At 39.0% G+C, this 20,586-nt stretch overlaps 1 protein-coding gene across 4 annotated transcripts in view; it reads left to right on the top strand.

Annotated features, from left to right (window-relative positions):
• Positions 1–20,586, top strand: part of LOC124368901 (protein roadkill) — a 131,833-nt gene that overhangs the window by 100,566 nt on the left and 10,681 nt on the right. For all 4 annotated transcript variants that reach the window (XM_046826416.1, XM_046826417.1, XM_046826414.1 and 1 more), the window contains 2 exons: positions 12,059–12,206; positions 19,454–19,575. In XM_046826416.1, coding sequence (XP_046682372.1) covers positions 12,129–12,206; positions 19,454–19,575 — 200 coding nt within the window. In that variant the 5' untranslated portion in view covers positions 12,059–12,128. The remainder of the gene's footprint in view (positions 1–12,058; positions 12,207–19,453; positions 19,576–20,586) is intronic.

A 20,586-nucleotide genomic window follows, 5' to 3' on the forward strand; every position in this document is an offset into this window, starting at 1 on the left:
AAAGGTCGAATATTTATTTGGAGACGGAACGCCAACAATGATTGGGAACTGGTGTCTTTCCTGGGCATTATAGTGAGGCGGCGCTTATAGCTCGGTTACAAAGTTCACGTGCGGTAACTACTGAACCGTACTTATGGGTCACATAGTGAGGCGGCGCATAGAGCTCAGTTACGAAGTTCACGTGCGGTAACTACTGAACCGCACTTATGGGTCACATAGTGAGGCGGCGCATAGAGCTCAGTTACAAAGTTCACGTGCGGTAACTACTGAACCGTACTTATGAGTCACATAGTGAGGCGGCGCTTATATTCCGGTTACAAAGTTCACGTGCGGTAACTACTGAAACGCACTTATGGGTCACATAGTGAGGCGGCGCTTATAGCCCGGTTACAAAGTTCACGTGCGGTAACTACTGAACCGTACTTGTGGGTCACATAGTGAAGCGGCGCATATAGCCTGGTTACAAAGTCATTGATTTAATACCGTAATTATATCAGGTCGTGGTAGGTGACCTGGAAACGTCCCGATGTGGCACATTATGATTATTAATATACGTTTTACCTTTCTTAAATCTGGTGTTCGTTAAGAATACTGACGAGTGTTTGGTTTGTTTGTTCTGTGTATTGTCCCTATCTACTGGGCAGTACGTGGAGTACTTTGCACAAAGTTTACTGTTCTACCACAAGCACTGGGGTCGTGCACGACACGGGTGTTACGGGTACTCCGGTTACGAGTCGCCTGTGTGGAAACTCCTGTGTAGTAACTACATTGTAACACCGAGCCGTTGCCACTGCCGTGCCCTGTGCTTGTGCCCGTTACTTTCACTTTCACCAGACCACTGGCCTACTGCTGCGCTCCGACTTGCCGACTACCCCCGGCTTCCGGGTCACTCCCGAGGCCGAGTCATCTGCGATTTTCTTTGTTCTCCGGGTTTGACATCCTGTGATTTAACGACCAGTCTATCTGTCATGTATAGTTATCCCGTTCTGTGTGTAGTTGCTGTAAACAGGAACCGCATGGTCGTATCTTTACATGGCACCTCTTGATCTGTGTTTCGTGTTCGACAAAATCCAATATTGAACAACCTGACGGCGCGTGGTCAGGTTTTGCGTTTTCTTTCATTTCGTAACCCGTTTAAACAGAGATGAATTATGAATGTCTTTACTGATCGATTGGTCATCTGCCTTTTTCCGTGTAGTGACTTCCTTATCTGGCATTATCTGTGTACTGACTTCCCTATCGGCTATTCTCTATATGCTATCCTCCTTATCTGCCACTATATTTACTGACTTTCTAATTTGCCATTGTCCGTATACTGACCTCTTTATCTGTCACTCTGTGTATACTAACGTGCTTATCTGCCATTCTCTATTTATTGACCCCATTATCAACCTTGTTTTGTCCACTGACCTCCTGATCTGCCATTCTTTATGTATCGAATTTTGATTTACCATTTTCTGTGTAGTGACCGCACGATCTCCTGCCAATTTATATACACCACATCGGCGAGTTGTCGTATTTTTACTGTTTATGAGTTCGACTTGCAGGAATCCTATCTGAGGCGACGTGGTTACAATTTAAAATATTATTGTTTTATTCAAGAATTTAAATTTGATTGTGTATTGCCTGTTTTTATTCCATCTTTCAATTTCGTCATACTAACAATACACGATCCACGTATAGATACAGTTGACTGATAATTACGTCTAACTAGCTATCAATATTACCATTTAAGATCTCATCGACCGTTTTGTTCATATTACGTGAACGATAGTGGATCGCAGATTTTCCTAACCGCGATGTCTGGCTGGCATCAGAATTTTAAATATTTAGTTCTTCATAAACGAACACATGTTAAAATAAATAATCGGCTCTATTCCAGACAGAAATTTTGGTTTGAAATATTTTTTTAGGTCAAGAGTTACTTTTCTTGACTGCCCAAAGAACCTTGGGGTTGAACTGAGCTCACTTGTACGTACACACGGTATATTTAACTGGAGCGGTTTAATTAAACGAGAGGCCACGGCGGTCGTCTTCATATCCACTCAGGCAGGAAATCCGCCTGTAAATCTCGACTATTTCTCCTTGAGCCGATTCTGCTCGTGTGGTTTGTGGTAGTACTTACTTAATATGAGGTTCTATTCTTGTATCTCTTAAATTTGCCAGGTTTTAATTAAACGCATTCACTAGGCAAAGTTTTTTTTTTTTTTTTTTTTTTTTTTTTTTTTTTTTTTTTTTTTTTTTTTTTCTTTAAAGGCTATGACTTTGTCATTTAGCCCCGTTGTTCACTGAGTTTTTACAATAAAAATTTCTTCTGTGGTTGAAGGTCATTCTTTGTACATCTTATCGACAGAATGGAGGAAATCTTAATATAACGGGTATTCGAAAAACGAATTATAGTTTAGACGTGTAACGTTATCGGGTTTGCCAAATGTAATAAATGACAAAGAATATTATCTATTGTCAACAATCCAACGCCTTGTTGAAAATACAACCTGAGACGGAAAGGATCGTTCAGATAGGAATGTTGAATCTGATTCCTAATTCCTGGTATACGTACCGAACGTTCGGGTTGCGCAAGTTTGTTTTTTAAAGATTTTCGTTCTGTCTAAGGTCCTATTAAATTTTCTCAACACCCTCTTTTAATCCGTCTTTATCTGTTGACACACTAGTGCTCTATCAAATAACGAGCCGTCAACTCTTTTGTCATTTTACATGGTTTGAATAATACTTTCCTATATGTATTTTCGAAAACTCGTAATTTAAAGGACATTGTTACCTGTTATACTCACATATATCGTACACCTATAGTATATTGTACTATAGTACTGTAATATTGTACCTAATGAAAACGTTCCCAAAGACACACTATGAGTTTTAATTTCAACATTTCACATTACTCCTCGTTCGTCTAAAAAAATGAAAATCTGTTTATAAGTAGTTCGCTATTGGACTAACATTTAGTGGAATTGAGTTTCTTTGTCCGTGCATATTCTACGATTTCTGCATTCATAATGTAAAATTTATTTCGGTCTGTATTTAGAATTACTCACAGAAACGAAAACTTTCAAATTGTGTACACTTATGTATTTAGTATACATGTATACATCTATTCTCTAATTAGTGATATTTTTTGACATACAACCCGTGCCAGAAACTTCCACTGAGATATGTATTTAATATTTCCAGAAATAAGTTCATATCTTTTCTTCTATCGAGACCAGAAAAAACCATCGGTAAAAATCTTAAAGCCGAGAGTTCTTTAAATCTCTAAGAGAGTTGTAGAACCCTATCGGGCTATTTCTCAAGGAAAGAACTGCGCGTTTCGCAATTTCAATGGAAACGTCATACGAGTATTTATGTATATCGACAGATCCGATTTATGTAGCCATATTTCCATCACTAACCTTGCCGTCCCTGAGTGGCCTTGTTTTATAATCGCATGAACGTTCGAATAGCGGTGCTCGTTGTGTTATGCAACTGTAAACCTTAACGGTACCGGTTACACTGTCCTGGCAGTTCACCCTTTCTCAATCATAAACTAACTGTATTCACACGGACTAAACAGACATTTAACTTCATAACAGAACATTTTTACAATCTTATTTCAAGAAGAAAGTCAATAATTCACGACTTGCACGCAAGTTAGTTTGTCCCGGTCACGTCTCGGCAGTGAAGCTTAAGTTACAATTCTAATATTTTAAGCATTCAATCAAATTCTGCACACAATTACAATTACGTCGGGCCATGGCCATATCTCCGTCCTTCTCTGTATTTATTCATTGCTTGGCTCCATTACATATTGTTAGTCTACGTTGTCCTCGGCGACTCCTTGTGCACCGTGATGGTTTTGGAAAGCGAGTGAACGAGTGTTTAAGACCACGAACAGTTTCAGGTGGGTAGGTTTATGATGATCACTCACTAAAATTATATGTTTTGGTTAGACGAATCGTTTTCGATACTCAGTCTATTATACAACGCATTCACTTATGATAGATCTACTAATATAGTGCAATTGACTAGTCGAACCTGAAACATCATTGCGTCATCAAAACTTGTTAATTTGAAAAATAATATCTCTATTTCATTTATATAAAACTGTGGTGATGAAGTACCGGCCTTGTTCCATGTAGGCCTCGACGCTATCTTATCGGGTTATGGCGCAAATCTATCAATTTTGGCACAACCTTCGGGCCGAGGACGACACATACGCCGATAACACTGCTGTGGCGTTGTGTAGCATCCGTATAAACAAGTAGGGGGTCATATGCTCTCGGGGCTCCTCCTGTCCACACTCCGAGAATTAGGAGGCACACATTCGAGCTCTCCACTCTGTGGAAGCGCTCAAGGCCGGATATCGGGATTTATATTTAAATGAAGAGGAAAAGTTGACCAAGAGAGCTGTGTGACGATATATTCGGTATACAAGTGCGCATAACTGTTGCGTAACCATGGTTATAGTTTACAATAGGTTAAGAGCTTTTCGTCGCGATGTAATAATATGTGGCGATACTATTGAAGGCATCAGCATCACCAGGGGCTGAGAATGGGGTAGGTTGACAACCGACCTGGCCAGTCGGAGACGAAAACGCTTAAAACGTACCCTCGGCAATACAATGAGTTGTTGGGAAACAGTTGTTCCTTCATTGATTTCAGACGCTGCACTAAGCGGCAGGTGAAATAGAGCTAAACTCAACATTCACACTGTTAATAACATGTTTACAGAGGTATCTTAGAACAATACACAATAGTTGAAGGAGGGTTGATTATAGAGGGTTGAAGGCGGCAGGTGAAATAGAGCTAAACTCAACATTCACACTGTTAATAACATGTTTACAGAGGTATCTTAGAACAATACACAATAGTTGAAGGAGGGTTGATTATAGAGGGTTGAAGGCGGCAGGTGAAATAGAGCTAAACTCAACATTCACACTGTTAATAACATGTTTACAGAGGTATCTTAGAACAATACACAATAGTTGAAGGAGGGTTGATTATAGAGGGTTGAAGGCGGCAGGTGAAATAGAGCTAAACTCAACATTCACACTGTTAATAACATGTTTACAGAAGTATCTTAGAACAATACACAATAGTTGAAGGAGGGTTGATTATAGAGGGTTGAAGGCGGCAGGTGAAATAGAGCTAAACTCAACATTCACACTGTTAATAACATGTTTACAGAGGTATCTTAGAACAATACACAATAGTTGAAGGAGGGTTGATTATAGAGGGTTGAAGGCGGCAGGTGAAATAGAGCTAAACTCAACATTCACACTGTTAATAACATGTTTACAGAGGTATCTTAGAACAATACACAATAGTTGAAGGAGGGTTGATTATAGAGGGTTGAAGGCGGCAGGTGAAATAGAGCTAAACTCAACATTCACACTGTTAATAACATGTTTACAGAGGTATCTTAGAACAATACACAATAGTTGAAGGAGGGTTGATTATAGAGGGTTGAAGGCGGCAGGTGAAATAGAGCTAAACTCAACATTCACACTGTTAATAACATGTTTACAGAGGTATCTTAGAACAATACACAATAGTTGAAGGAGGGTTGATTATAGAGGGTTGAAGGCGGCAGGTGAAATAGAGCTAAACTCAACATTCACACTGTTAATAACATGTTTACAGAGGTATCTTAGAACAATACACAATAGTTGAAGGAGGGTTGATTATAGAGGGTTGAAGGCGGCAGGTGAAATAGAGCTAAACTCAACATTCACACTGTTAATAACATGTTTACAGAGTTATCTTAGAACAATACACAATAGTTGAAGGAGGGTTGATTATAGAGGGTTGAAGGCGGCAGGTGAAATAGAGCTAAACTCAACATTCACACTGTTAATAACATGCTTACAGAGGTATCTTACAACAATACACAATAGTTGAAGGAGGGTTGATTATTCCATATTTCACTTTAAGAATAATAATATGTATTTTTATGGATAAATTAGGCATGTGTAGTACGTCAAGGAACAGTTAGAGGAGTATCGCACGCTCTCTGCGACACCCGTATTTGCCATCTTCGCGCTGAGTACAGGCATGTGAGTCATTTTAATACAGCAATCTACGGGTACACGTTCCGATTATGGAACACTTCCGTTCTAAGAGCTCGGGTCTGAAATCGTAATCTAACGAGATAGTAGCAATTTGCACGAGGTTAGAGGGTACTAACCTCCCGCGGACCGTGGAGTAGCGGCCGGTGCGGCGCGGGCGGTCGTCGGGCGGTCGACGAGTTCCCATGGCCGGGTGAACGCCCCGCGGGCAGACGTTGAGACGAGCTCTGCTGAGCCGCGGAACGATGACCCGTGGTCATTCACATCGTTGCTGCTTCCGCCCAAGGTCACCTATGGCTTTGTGTTACCCGGGGATTCTTGCGGGAAGCGGTTCTGCTCGGCCGGTGATCCTAAACGAAACTGCAGAGGCACACCTTGGACAAATTTGAAATACCCTTGTGCATCCCATAAAGTGGAGACATCGCCATTATGACAGCTATTCGGCTGAAACATTTTGAAAATTTGGTAGTTGTTTAGGCATTCCTTACAAAGATGCCCTTCAAAACCAGAATTAACCATCAGAAGAAACGCAAGTGAAAATGCTAAACTGTCCGATAAATTTGAAACTCCTAGGGATTCCTGTGCGTTTTTACTTTGGCCTGTGGGGTGTATCCGAGGATGGAGCATTCTGATTTTGTATATAGCTAGCTACGGCTTATATGAAAAGAATATAAATAACGTCGAACTTCTTTCCATAATAATCCCTCTCTCAATCGTTCCTGCGAGTCGATTGTGTGTAAACAACCTCCAGTCTTACCAAAATAAGAACAATGTTAAACTTCAGTCACCTTTACGCCCTTAGCTCCTGACAGTGGGAGATAAATAATTTTATAATAGAGATATTAGTTATATGCTTCCAGACGCCTTTTAGTTCGTCTTGTACTTTTATTTTATTTATTTTATATTCATAGGACGAAATAAAGTTGTTAGAGAGAAATTAAAATAAAGAACGTGTGTATGTGTATTAACAGGGAACTGTACCGTGGGCTATCGTGAATTTGTTTCCATACATGCTATGTTAATTTAAAATAGGTTGGTCTTGACCTTATTTTAAATGGGATTTGTATGATTTTAAAACTATTTTACTAGCTAAACAAATGTCTTTTGAGTGTCTATTTTCCAAAAATCATCATAAAAAATATGTTAAATGCAGGTTTTTTAATGTTTTTAGTTCATTTTATTCACACTTACATCAAAATTTTGACCACTGGATTTTCTTTTTACTTGCGTAAACTTAAAAATACTTTTTTGTTTCATCAAATTATCTCGTTTAAGTATGTCAGAAGGACCGTTTAAAATTAAACATTGGATATGTGGAACTAACTCAAGATAATCGAGTTTACTGTGCCCTATTAATCAATTGTATAAAATGAAACTCGGTCCAAAATTCCGCTAGCGACGAGGACGTAACATTATTTTTATCATAATGTTATTGGTTATTCAGAAAAAATTCTTCGACATTTTTACTTTGTGTTGTGGAAAACCTCAGTTAATATTGAGCTCTCTCTCTCTCGAGAGAGAGAAGTCGCGCCTTTCTATTTGTCGATTGTGTGCTGAATCATATTACAAATATTCCAATCCATATCTAATCTACTTCAAAAACTGATATGAAATAGTTTCCCATTCCTCACACAGCACAATTTGCAACTGCATCACAATTCCGATATAACTGTCAGAGCGTTCTTCTAATAGCAACATTTGTGATTGGGTGTGTAACAGTACAAAGGTTCGAATGGAAGCGAGATTTTACAAAAACACAAGTTGTATGGGCTATTTCTACTTTGATAAGTGTTAGTTTAAATAGCATTTTACGTTTACAGAGATTAAACAAACATAGAAACATTGATATATCGATCACTGGACTGCAGACTGGATAAACACAATAATTAGTACTTTACAACAGCGAGTTTGCAACAAATTGTTTTAGTTTCAGACAATCTTGACAATCACCATACTAGTTAGTAATGGTCGTCAGCCTTAATGTTTCATGGGTCATCGTCTTGCATCATATGTTGCAACGTCTTTTAATGCTATATTTTAGCGGTGTTGAAAATAGTCTATTTGCGAATATTTGTTTAGTCGAAAAGTCTTACTTCGACGTCTATCCAGAATCGTTGGTGAATGACGAAAATAAACTTTACAACGTAGTAGCTTCAAACTTCTCTAGTAGTTCATTTAGCGATGGGTAATGTTTATTAAAAGTAGTGTATTCAGTCTTTATCAGTCTTAAAAGGTGTAAGTAGTACCACATTGTAGTGTGGTATATCAATTATTAATTCAGGCAGTGATAGACTAAGAGTTCTTTACCCTTAAAATAAATTCAATTCTTAATTTATGTGATAGACTGATCGCAAACGGGAACCTGCAGATTCCATATCCAGCGTTGTGCAGATTTGAGATTTTCGAAATCTTAAAGTAATGAGAATTTTGCATAGTTAATCCCAAAAGCGCAAATTTCAGTGTTAATTTGTTTTAGAAATGACAATGACAGTACATCCTTTATAAACTCTCTCTTCGAAAAATCTTAATTTTTTCCTTCACAAGGAGAATTTTGTGAATCCTTCACAAAAAGAAACTAAACTTGAGGCATTGAGATTGTATATAAGCCATTGTATAAATAAATACTTATGGGATAATCATTGTTAAAGGACACGCATGACGTTAGAAGTTTTGGGCGTACATTTATACAGTTTTGTATCAAGATTGTTGTATTTTTAAACCTTGGCATGCACCATACTATCTTACAGTATCCTCAAGTTGTATAAGGTTCAAAGTTTTAACCATCTCATAAATCTATGCAAAACAATGTTTATTATTCTGAAAATTGAATTAAAGATCCGTCTTAGAAAATGGTAAAAACAATAACATGCGTCAGTTACGTAGTACCGCATTAGAGGGACTGCTTCTCATCTCAAGGGCAAAGGCTAGAGAACGACATTGGAACATTTGGAACGGCTAACAGCTGATCTGTCAAGGTCGGGGTGGGAGACCGCGCAATGTAGCCAACCCACCGGTCGATACCGGCACACGCGATAATTCCCACTTTGTCTCCCCTCACATGTTTTGTCCCTTACTAGTTTTACTTCATATTACGTAAAGAGTTTGTCAATTCAATACATTTAGCCAATTTCTTTCTTTCGTTATATACCTGTATCATTGTATCTAGTGTACGTGATTGCCCGACTGTTGTAGGAAACTGTACTTTTGCGTAGTAAAAACAGATCGGTTTAGTTTATTTTATTATTCATTATAGAAAAGTGCACTAAAACCTAAGTCAACTACGATTAATAATCTCACTAATTTCTTTTGGTATATTTTCATTACACTGAATAAAACATATTATATGAAAGTCTTTAAAAGATATATTTCCATGTCGGTAGTACATCGGTTTGGTTTATTTTATTTTCTATTTTAGAAAGCACACTTGAATTGTCAAGTAAAATGATGTCGTAATGCATTAATTATATTTTGTGAACTTCATTCATCGTTCTTTAAGTGTCATCACGAGCGTTTATCACCTCAGGAATTCTTACACTGGCATCACAAGCTCGAGATTCGATGGGAGAGAACCGCGCGTGAAGAAGCTGAACATATGGAAATAATGATGAACGATAATCGTGTGTAAGTGACAACGACAAGGTCGATTCGATCGGGTGCCGATGCGGAGCTCAAGCCTCAACTGGTTTGTAAGGAATTATGTAAATCTGAATTGATGCCAATTCAGTGATCAGTATTGGCATGATACAACAGATAAATATTCTTGTTGCTAAGTCTATCTGTCTTTTTATACATCATGAAATAGCTTCTGTTATACATCATGTTAAGCAAATGGCTTAGAATATGTTTTATTAAACCTCGTGAAGGAATATTCCATTCTACAACTTGATTTTGAACTCGCCAAGAACGGTTTTACAGTAATACTATGCTCGCCTTACAATTCCACCATGAGCACATAACTTAAGGGGGATAAACAGTTTTTCACATTAAGTAAATGTAACTATTAGGTTGAAAGATAACTTAAGGAGTAAGATTTAAAAATGTTCAGGAAGAAATGATTTTGGTTTCCGAAAATTAGGTTACTCTTCGTGGCAGGCCACCAATAGCCTCCACTCACTAACCCGGATGTGTTTTAACACATTTTCAAATAAATAACGAGGAAATGTATTACTCTTCTCGACTACTTGTCGAGCTGAAGATTTCGTTATCGGAATGAAGGATATAGTATTACCGCCACGCCTCCTTCCACAAGGGCCGCTTCACCCTTAAGGGGCTGTCTGGTACTCTGTAAGATAATAGATTTGAGCCACGCACAGCTTCCATCAACCCTTAGACCCTTATTCTCCTCCTTTAACAGCCGATATCGGTCGCCTACGCCTGACATTGGTGTCATGATAACTTTACAGTTGTGTCTATGGGTTGCATACACGCATGTTGCCACCACGAACTCATAACTACATTGGATCCCCACGAGAATGAAGTGACGTACATTGCTATTTTCCCCGATCGGCTTTCCCCTCCGCAAATTCTAGATTACGATGTATGACTGGAGAATAAGCTACCTAGATTGAGCGTAAGGACTGTCTCACTCATCCTCTGAGAGTGTCGCATAACCCCCGACCCAGCTATCCCGTTACTCACCTATGACAGGACGAGCAAGGCGGAACGTACGAACTGCAACAGCGAAGTGACGAGCACACCTCCTGTAGCTCAGAGAACAGAGAGGTCCGTGACCCGCGCTCCTCCCACGCATAGGCTGACGTCCTGATATCTGGCGACTCCCCAACATAGCTGATGATTTATTCTTGTTTACTCTGCCCACTCACTGATTTGCAAACAATGTATGAAAAATGTATCATTGTCTCTTGTTAATATAAGGCTCGTAACATTTTATGTACTAAAGTAAAACTCACATGAGGAACGATCCTCTTAGTTATAAAATTAGCAACGACACGACGATTTCTAAATTGAGTCTTATCGTTTGTAATGGTTCTGATGTATTACAGACTGCCAGTGGTGAGTGACTGCTCGCCACAGACTGGCTGGGTCTCGTCCCCCCCCCCATCCTTACTATAGCAGATTCCTAAATGTAGTCTTATCGTTTGTAATGGTTTCTGATGTATCACTAGACTGCCAGTGGTGAGTGACTGCTCGCCACAGACTGGCCGGGTCTCGTCCTCCCCCCCCCCCCATCCTTACTATAGCAGATTCCTAAATGTAGTCTTATCGTTTGTAATGGTTCTGATGTATCACAGACTGCCAGTGGTGAGTGACTGCTCGCCACAGACTGGCCGGGTCTCGTCCCCCCCCCCATCCTTACTATAGCAGATTTCCTAAATGTAGTCTTATCGTTTGTAATGGTTCTGATGTATCACTAGACTGCCAGTGGTGAGTGACTGCTCGCCACAGACTGGCCGGGTCTCGTCCTCCCCCCCCCATCCTTACTATAGCAGATTCCTAAATGTAGTCTTATCGTTTGTAATGGTTCTGATGTATCACTAGACTGCCAGTGGTGAGTGACTGCTCGCCACAGACTGGCCGGGTCTCGTCCTCCCCCCCCCCCCCATCCTTACTATAGCAGATTCCTAAATGTAGTCTTATCGTTTGTAATGGTTCTGATGTATTACAGACTGCCAGTGGTGAGTGACTGCTCGCCACAGACTGGCCGGGTCTCGTCCTCCCCCCCCATCCTTACTATAGCAGATTCCTAAATGTAGTCTTATCGTTTGTAATGGTTCTGATGTATTACAGACTGCCAGTGGTGAGTGACTGCTCGCCACAGACTGGCCGGGTCTCGTCCTCCCCCCCCCATCCTTACTATAGCAGATTCCTAAATGTAGTCTTATCGTTTGTAATGGTTCTGATGTATTACAGACTGCCAGTGGTGAGTGACTGCTCGCCACAGACTGGCCGGGTCTCGTCCTCCCCCCCCCCCATCCTTACTATAGCAGATTCCTAAATGTAGTCTTATCGTTTGTAATGGTTCTGATGTATTACAGACTGCCAGTGGTGAGTGACTGCTCGCCACAGACTGGCCGGGTCTCGTCCGCACACCCCGGCTCCAGCAGCATGGCAGTATCGCGGGTTCCTAGCCCGCCACCCCCAGAGGTCAACACTCCCGTTGCTGAGAATTGGTGTTACACACAGGTAACTCGTCTTATATGTTTTCCCTAAGTTTGGCCATCGTTAGTCTTCTGTATATGTAAGGAAATATAGAATGTAATTATTTTTTAGTGAACATTGTTTGAGAAGTTTTCTTGTGGTAATAACTGGTAGCGAGAGAGGATCTAATGAAGACACCTTTTGGCCACCTTAATTTTAGAACTGAAAAATTAAGACCGTGGAGTATGCCAGGACACTTGTATGTGTGTGTGTGTGTATGTGTATGAGACCTGTGCTACGCCGCAACGCGACGACCGTAACGCCTCGCTTCACGTTGACCTGTTTATGCACAACTACACGCTCTTCCGCCTGCGTACCGGTGTCAGTGCTACCACCCTACATTCAACCGAGAAATATATATAAAATAATACATTAAATGATCATATAAATTCTCTGCCTGAACGTGGAGTAGGCCTTACAGTACCGACATCAAAAAAATGTTCGATGCTTGTAGGGGTAATTGTGCTATATATTTCGTAGTATTAATTTATGAATATGTTTATAAAAAAGGATCAATATCACTTATTACTGGAAAGTGTTAGTAAAATTAGTCTTTACAAGACTGCAAACTAATCTATAATCGTAAACTAATTTTTGAATTCGAGGGAAGTTTGTCCTATTACATGTTATTACACCACCAATACAAATAATAAGTAAAAATGTAATAAATGAAAAAATAAAATATTCCTTTTCTGTAGAAAGATAGTTATGATGAACTAACCACACTTTTATGAAACTGCAAACATATTCAAAGTTCAGATTCTATATTGTACTTACAAATCCGGCGAGTCGCTGCGTACCCTTACCTGTTGCACAAAAGGTGACGTGTTCATATACAATGTCATTTGACACAATTTATCAGAAAACACCTCCTCAAGTGGGTAGGGCCTAAGAACAGTGGTTGATTCCTCATTGAAGGTTTCGTCACGGCTCGTTCGTTGTCGATGAAGATGGGACGAATCATGTAAGTGGGGAGGAAGCGCGACGGTGATGCGGCAGTTGCGAGCGGCAGTGGTCAATGCCCTGATCTGCTCGCAGGCGCAGGTACCGTACTCCGTACTCTACACCGTTGTTGTGATCCGCTGGGTGTTCACCCGCAGGTCGTCGCCCTCAAGGTCATCCCGCCGCGGAAAGTAAAACTGAAGCGGTCAAGTCGCCAAAGCTGCGGGTCGTAGGGTGGTCGTGGATCTCCGGGGACACTAAGCGACGTAGTATACAACTGGTTCTGTACAATTTATTGTAAAATGTATGTCACTGAAGAAAGGTCGTACCTTGAAGTTCAAAATCTAAAAATAAGTAGGAACTTATTAAAATGTATGGATTAAATCGAGTTAAGTTAATATAACGACTAGTCTTTAACTTCGTTCGTGAAAGTAAAGTGTCCAGATTAAAAACACACTTGTCAAAGTTAAAGTGAAAGAGATTAAAATGTGAATGTATTTTTATATTCCCTTACTAATTGATTTCAGTGAAGGGCGTGCCAATTGTAAACTGATGTTAGACCAACACAAGTTTATCCTTAATGTTGTTGATATCACTTAGATTGTCGTGAAGTTTTCAGAATCAGGGGTCAAAAGCAAGTCTTATTCTGTATTGTATCGATTAAAATAACACACGCGTGACAAATAAACAATACAAACAATCACTAACGACAAATACTAGGGCGATTTCGTTATAGTTACACACAATCTTAGATTTAATTTAATAAGGATGAAATAGTTAGTGTACTATATATTTGTTTAAATATTTCCTGTGTAAAGTTTTCTGAATCGGAAAAATACAACGGTTGCAAGTGTAATTCAACAGCAATTAATATTGTTTATTGTTGCCTTCTGTTCCAAACCCATAACAAATTATATAGTTTCCAGCATTCTTAAGAAATTGAATGTGTGCATACGTTTACCTAGGTAATTTATGGACGCTTTCAATTGTTGTTTAAGTTAGATCTCGTAAACCTAAACCAAAATTTTCTGTTAGAAACAGAGTATTACAATTTAAAGGTATTTAATTTGGAGTCGAATATACTTTTGGAATTATCACACGACGTTGGTGTACACGGGCAGACTCTGCTCTCATATCTTGTGATAATCTATCAGACCGAGCGGTAAACTGTATCTGATATCAGCGAGTGTACCTGTCTTCGGTGCAAGAAGTCGAAGGTCATCGCGTATCGATAAAATAGATTCGTCCCAACATTGCTTTCCGCTTTGAAGCAGGATCAAGATGACTTTAAGCTAATTCGTACAGCTTTCCTTCGTAATGTGTGTACCATTTTACGATTAAAAGCCGATTTTTCACTTTGTATTTTAAATACCGAGTACATCTTCGTTGTTTGTAAATAACATTGTGTAATATTGTATAGTGCAGCGTGTATGAAGGATAATTTTATAGTAATATACATTGTCTCATTGTCTCATCACCCACGGTGATACACGCTAACTCTGTGTCAAGTGGTGTTGTGACCAGTGGTTGGTTGTTGGGTAGGTGGAGGATGGGTACCAGTGGTATCGTGTACCGCGGCCCCGTGTCGATGTGATTTATCTGGGCGATTAGTGGCGATGGCGTCAACAAACCCATTAGACGCGGATATCGCCGCCACGCGCCTCCCGGCCCGGTCCCCCACCGGCTACTGTGTCGGCACAGTCGTCACAGGCGAGATGGTAGCGGCAACTTATTGTCTTTTTTTGGCCAGTAAAAACTGACAAAGTGGTCACCCTTCTTTATTTTAGAGTAAAGAGGTTTGCCGTCGTGTGTCGCGCTGTTATGGATGAACGCCTATAGTCAAGAGAAGCAAGTTCCGTGTGTTTATCGTGTCGCATGTTATAGACTAAATCCAGCCAAGCTAAGATCCAGCCAGTCAAAGGCCTAATGATCTGCGCCATAATCAGTCAACGGTGATCGCAACACGTCAGATCGTACAACACTAGATATGGTGCTAAAGTTCCTCTCTCTCTCTCTTCGTGCAAAGACAAGTTAAACTTGTTGGTATTGCCATGCTGGTTACCAGGTACAAAACTTGAGTAGCCAGCGCCCGTATATCCAACGATTCTCGGAGTAAATCTACTAGTAGAAGGACCCTCTGACCGAAGACGTTTACGGCTCCAGCTTATTACTATGGAATTCCCTCCCCTGTACAATGAGCAGTGTTGCAACAACACTGTTTTTAGATTAAAGTTCCATTTTGAGAGTTCATATATAATGATTGCTCCCCTTTAGAGCTGCCCTTGATTTTCAGTTATAGAATCAAGGTTTATTACTTGCGCTTGTTATTTACAAATTATGTCGTTGCATTTTTTGACCAGTGGTTGTATACTGTTTGAAACTTCTAGGTATCCGCTATCTACAGATTACGTCTACGTTTTGTTGACCAGTGGTACTGCACGGTCCTGGGAGGTTGCGTACAAGGACGTTTTAAGCAACGGGATGATCGTGTACGAGGCGCGTGTATATACAGGTCACTGACCCCCAGTTATTCTGATCCACGCTACGACTGCCGCGTTGCCATTTAGCTAATGACCTGCGCCCTGCTCAACGTTACTTGCCTGGTAACTGTTGCCAGCTTGTGGATGTCAGTATGCGTTTACCTCTTGAGATTTCATTACGTTTATCTTTTCATTAATTATAAATTAGTATCTAGCAATAAGTATTCGAAAAGTAGACAACGTGTCAAATTCGCAAGCAGTTCTAACAATTCTGTCGTAGCTGGACTGCTTTAGGACTGATGGGCAGTCTCACGGGAGAGCACTTAGTTATTAGTGAAGGCGTTGGGAATTGTCAAAGAACGGGTAGTGAATTGGTGATTGTGTCTGGACAGTTTTAGTTATTTCTCCAAGATTATTGCTTCCAAAATACAGCAACACTTAGAGGGAGTTGATATAAGTTATTCGGACCAAGAACATGCACAAGAACTCGTCCACAGATAAATTGATACTAACTGTAATGTACTTTTTGTGTTATTGTTGGGGTTTTCAAAAGCGAGTAGACGCCTCGTATAAAGTGCCACAGTTGGACCGAGTTATGCCCCGTGCTCGGCACAATACAGCATCCCCCGGCCCGACCTGGACCTATGTAACAAGTAAGGTGGAGTGCGGCGTTGCCACTTGTACAGTAACCTTGCGGCGGATCGATGCTCGGCCAAGGTCGCCGCGAGGTTCGCACAAATCGGCAACTCTGGCCCGCGCCTTACACCTCGCTTAGAACTCGCTACTTCCGCGTGGACTGTGGACACGGTTCCGAGATCCCACGGTAAATACGAGTAAGCCGGAGATCAGGAGTGACGATGTGTAAGTGTTCAGAACATGTTTGCAGTGCAGAGCTACAATTCAATAATCATCTCAACGATTGAAATCTCTAAATTATAAATGTCAAATCTGCTGTAGCAATAGATGTTCTGTAATCTATAACTGTGTTTTGGATGAGTGTGATCTCGAACAATGTTGTAGAACCGGTGCATTTCATACATCTATTTTAGATCATTCTTGTATGTATCTAAAATATATACGCTCCGAGCAATGGAAAAATTATGGGTTTCTTTGTCCAGGAATTTCACAATGGACATCGCTAAAGTATCGGACATGTTATTGGTATTCTTCGCCTTTACTACCTCTCGATGAATCGTGTCTAGGCAACCGTTCAATTCCGAAAATATATTAGTTGAATGAAGTATTTTTTGCTTAAAACGTAATCATTCTCACTGCATTCGAATAGATCCATCCACCTTCGTATTTATTCTTTCTCCATTCTCCCCTAGACTTAATCGAGATGAAATTACATAAACCCATTTCCCGAATTATCTTGCTGAGTTTGTAAGTTAGCCGAAGATGATGATTACAAGCGAGAGAGTACCGGAGCCGAGATGGTCTATGGCTTCCTCCCCCGGCCCTGGAGGCCAGAGGTGTGATGAGGCCCTGGCCTTGACAGTCGACCTTGCCTCGTGGCTGGCTCCGCCACAGCACTGCCAGCCTCCTGTCCATTGCCACTGTCCCGAGATAACACCCTCATCTCATCACGTACAAAGTTCAACATAAGAATATAGTCCATTATAAGTCACTTCACACCTTTGTAAGGCCCCCCTCCCACAGTCCAACCTCTCGGTTATGTTTCACATATGAATATTAATTTCAAATTGATTTCAATATTAACATATCAACAGGTAATGGAATGATAATACTTCAACTTTAGTGTTGGATGTTGAATCCTCAGAGCTATCAGGATTTTACTTACAATGATTATTGTAGGTCACTGTCATAAATCGTCTTATAGTCAGCAAACCGAAAGAGGAAATGTGCTCTCACTAAATGATGTATGGCATACATCAGTTTTAGATCCTTCATATATAATGACAAATTGTACTACTGCGTATTACAGTTTCGAGAAAGTCCTGGAAAATTAACTTTCATGTCAATCACTCTCTACCTAACATTTAATACATAAAGATCACTTCAATTAAGAAATATATAAGTTTATATATCTGTAATGCAGTATCATTGTATTTCTGGTTCATGTTTTATCAGTTCCTCATAGCATGTCAGTGTTAACCTTGACCTCTATTACAATATGGTTAAAAAGGTTTGTTTATGCAGTCTTCAGATTTTATGTAAATGTTGAACTAGATGAAAATTTTAAATATTCATTCCTCATTATACACAACGCAAAACCATTTGTGTGTGTTTATACATTTTATTAGAAGGAAACACTGAAGAAATGTTATTTATTTGCACAATTTTCAATATTGCTGGTTGTAAATTCTTATTTAAATTGTGATTTTTGCATTTGCTATTAATAGTTCATAGTATCTCTTGTCACAAGTGAATGGTTTCCCACCCCAGTCACTGTTCAGAAGTTAAATCAAATTTTGACAATTTGCCAAATCAAATTTGTGTATGGTTACTTGTATTGCACAGTTTTATTGTATAGTCAAGAAGTAGGTCTGCTCTGTTGACTCGCAGTGTTGGCATAGGTGTTAAATGAAGGACTTTGTAGCGTGACCTAGAAACACAATTATTGTCAATGCAGGCACACAAATTGTGTTTGAACAAGTGTCACATCTCAGTATGTTTCATTGTCGGGGAATTTGCGAATGTGTGCTTTGCTGCCATCTTCAGCCGGGCTCTTTGTTCGAGCTTCAGTCCCAGTGAAAACTTACAATATAGTTGTTAACATCATGTACAGTTTTATTATCATAAAGTTTATTTATCATATACTTTAGTATGAAATTTTACTGTAAATACGTCGAAAGCAACAGATTTAATCTTCCAGAGATTAGTGAATTAGGTATATAAATAAATTAAAATACAACATAGTAGTCTCTTTGAATAACTAAAAATGATCATAGTATATAAGTTCTGATTGCATAGTCTGGAGAACTTGTAAATTTTGGTACAAGCTGAAGCTGGAGATTGAGAACTCACATTTTGGTAATGCTAAATACAGGTATGGGACAGACAGGGTTGCTTTACCTGAGAAATATGTAGATCTTGGTACAAGCTGAAGCTGGAACTCACATTTTGGTAATGCTAAATACAGGTATGGGACAGACAGGGTTGCTTTGCCTGAGAAATATGTAGATCTTGGTACAAGCTGAAGCTGGAACTCACATTTTGGTAATGCTAAATACAGGTATGGGACAGACAGGGTTGCTTTACCTGAGAAATATGTAGGTACAAGCTGAAGCTGGAACTCACATTTTGGTAATGCTAAATACAGGTATGGGACAGACAGGGTTGCTTTACCTGAGAAATATGTAGATCTTGGTACAAGCTGAAGCTGGAACTCACATTTTGGTAATGCTAAATACAGGTATGGGACAGACAGGGTTGCTTTACCTGAGAAATATGTAAATTTTGGCACAAGCTAAACTTGTGTCGTACATTGGTAATGTGTGTAAAAACAGGTACTGGTGAAATAGTGATATTATACTGTCAGTTAGACTAGTAATGTCACAAATTTTGGACTAGCAAACTTTAACTCACAGTGTAATCACCGTATGAAACAATGCATACAACTACTAGACAGTAACAATACTTAAATTATTTCTTGCTGTTAATATTCTACTTAGTACTTACAATAATGGAACAACACTTGCATCAACAACTTCTCCTAAGAGACAAGACCTGTTTTATTGGTGAAGCCAGTACTGATGAAGAAGTGGTGCAGGAATAAAAGTAAGAAAGATTTAGCAAGTTAACTTTTCTTTACACAAGCAGGAAACTATAATAAAATTATCTTTTCAGGTAAAAGTTGTCAAGTTCAGCTACATGTGGACTATAAATAACTTCAGCTTCTGTAGAGAGGAGATGGGAGAAGTACTGAAGTCCTCTACATTCTCAGCTGGTGCAAACGATAAACTAAAATGGTATGTGTTAAGCTTTTGTGAGGTGAACTAATATTACATGATACACGATTAACATGATAATTTATTTTTTTTATCTTAAAACTTAACATCATATTAACTGGATTAACTCTTTCTGTCCAGGAAAATAACTTGATATCTCCTGTTAAGTAAACTTTCTGCATGTGACAGCATTGAGATGAACACCAGTAAATCATATAATTTATCAACTAATTATATCAAATATACTATGTTGTTATTTTTATTTTACATTATTTATATTGACCCTTTTTCTGAATACTATTCTCTTTTCTTCCTTCACACTCGCCATGAGAATGACTTGAATTGTTATCATGTTCTTCACCACAAGTACTAGTAGTTAAGGTTTATTGTATATTACAGGTTGTAATATTTTCTACAGATATCAATAACTAGATATCAACCTTGTATATTAAGTTTTATAATTATTTGAAGTTCTACGTATTACTCCTTTAATAAATGTCATCAACTCATTTTTAATTGTTCTCCTGTAAAATTTGTGATATTAAATTATTCAACATTATTGCTGTGTTTGCATGAAGAAATTTACTTGTTTTCTGGTGTAATAAAATGCTTATCTGACCTCTTCTTTTCTAAATTAGAAGAAAAGAAGTCATGTTACTATAACAATCTATAACTTTTATTTCCATATTACTAGTTGAAGTTTAGCTAAACAATGATGAGCTCTGGATTAAATGAATTAAGTCCTTTTTGTTGAGACAATACTAAAACGAACAAATCTTGCTAAAGAATTAATAGAAGAGAATTAAGATTATTTGCCAAACTCTTGATAAAGACATGCTGTACACTGTTTCTTTTGAGATATCGGGTATATCAAATGAAAGTTTTGATCAGTTGAGTGGTTTTTGAATTAAGAATTTAGAATATTACTAATTTTTTTTTACAGTAATTTTTGTAATGACCTTAATAATAAGTGTCTATAAGAATTGTAAATAAAGTAATTTTAGCTTAAATTTAATATTGTTGGGTTTGAAC

Source organism: Homalodisca vitripennis, chromosome X (assembly GCF_021130785.1).
Source record: "Homalodisca vitripennis isolate AUS2020 chromosome X, UT_GWSS_2.1, whole genome shotgun sequence".
Taxonomy (NCBI): Eukaryota; Metazoa; Arthropoda; class Insecta; order Hemiptera; family Cicadellidae; genus Homalodisca; species Homalodisca vitripennis.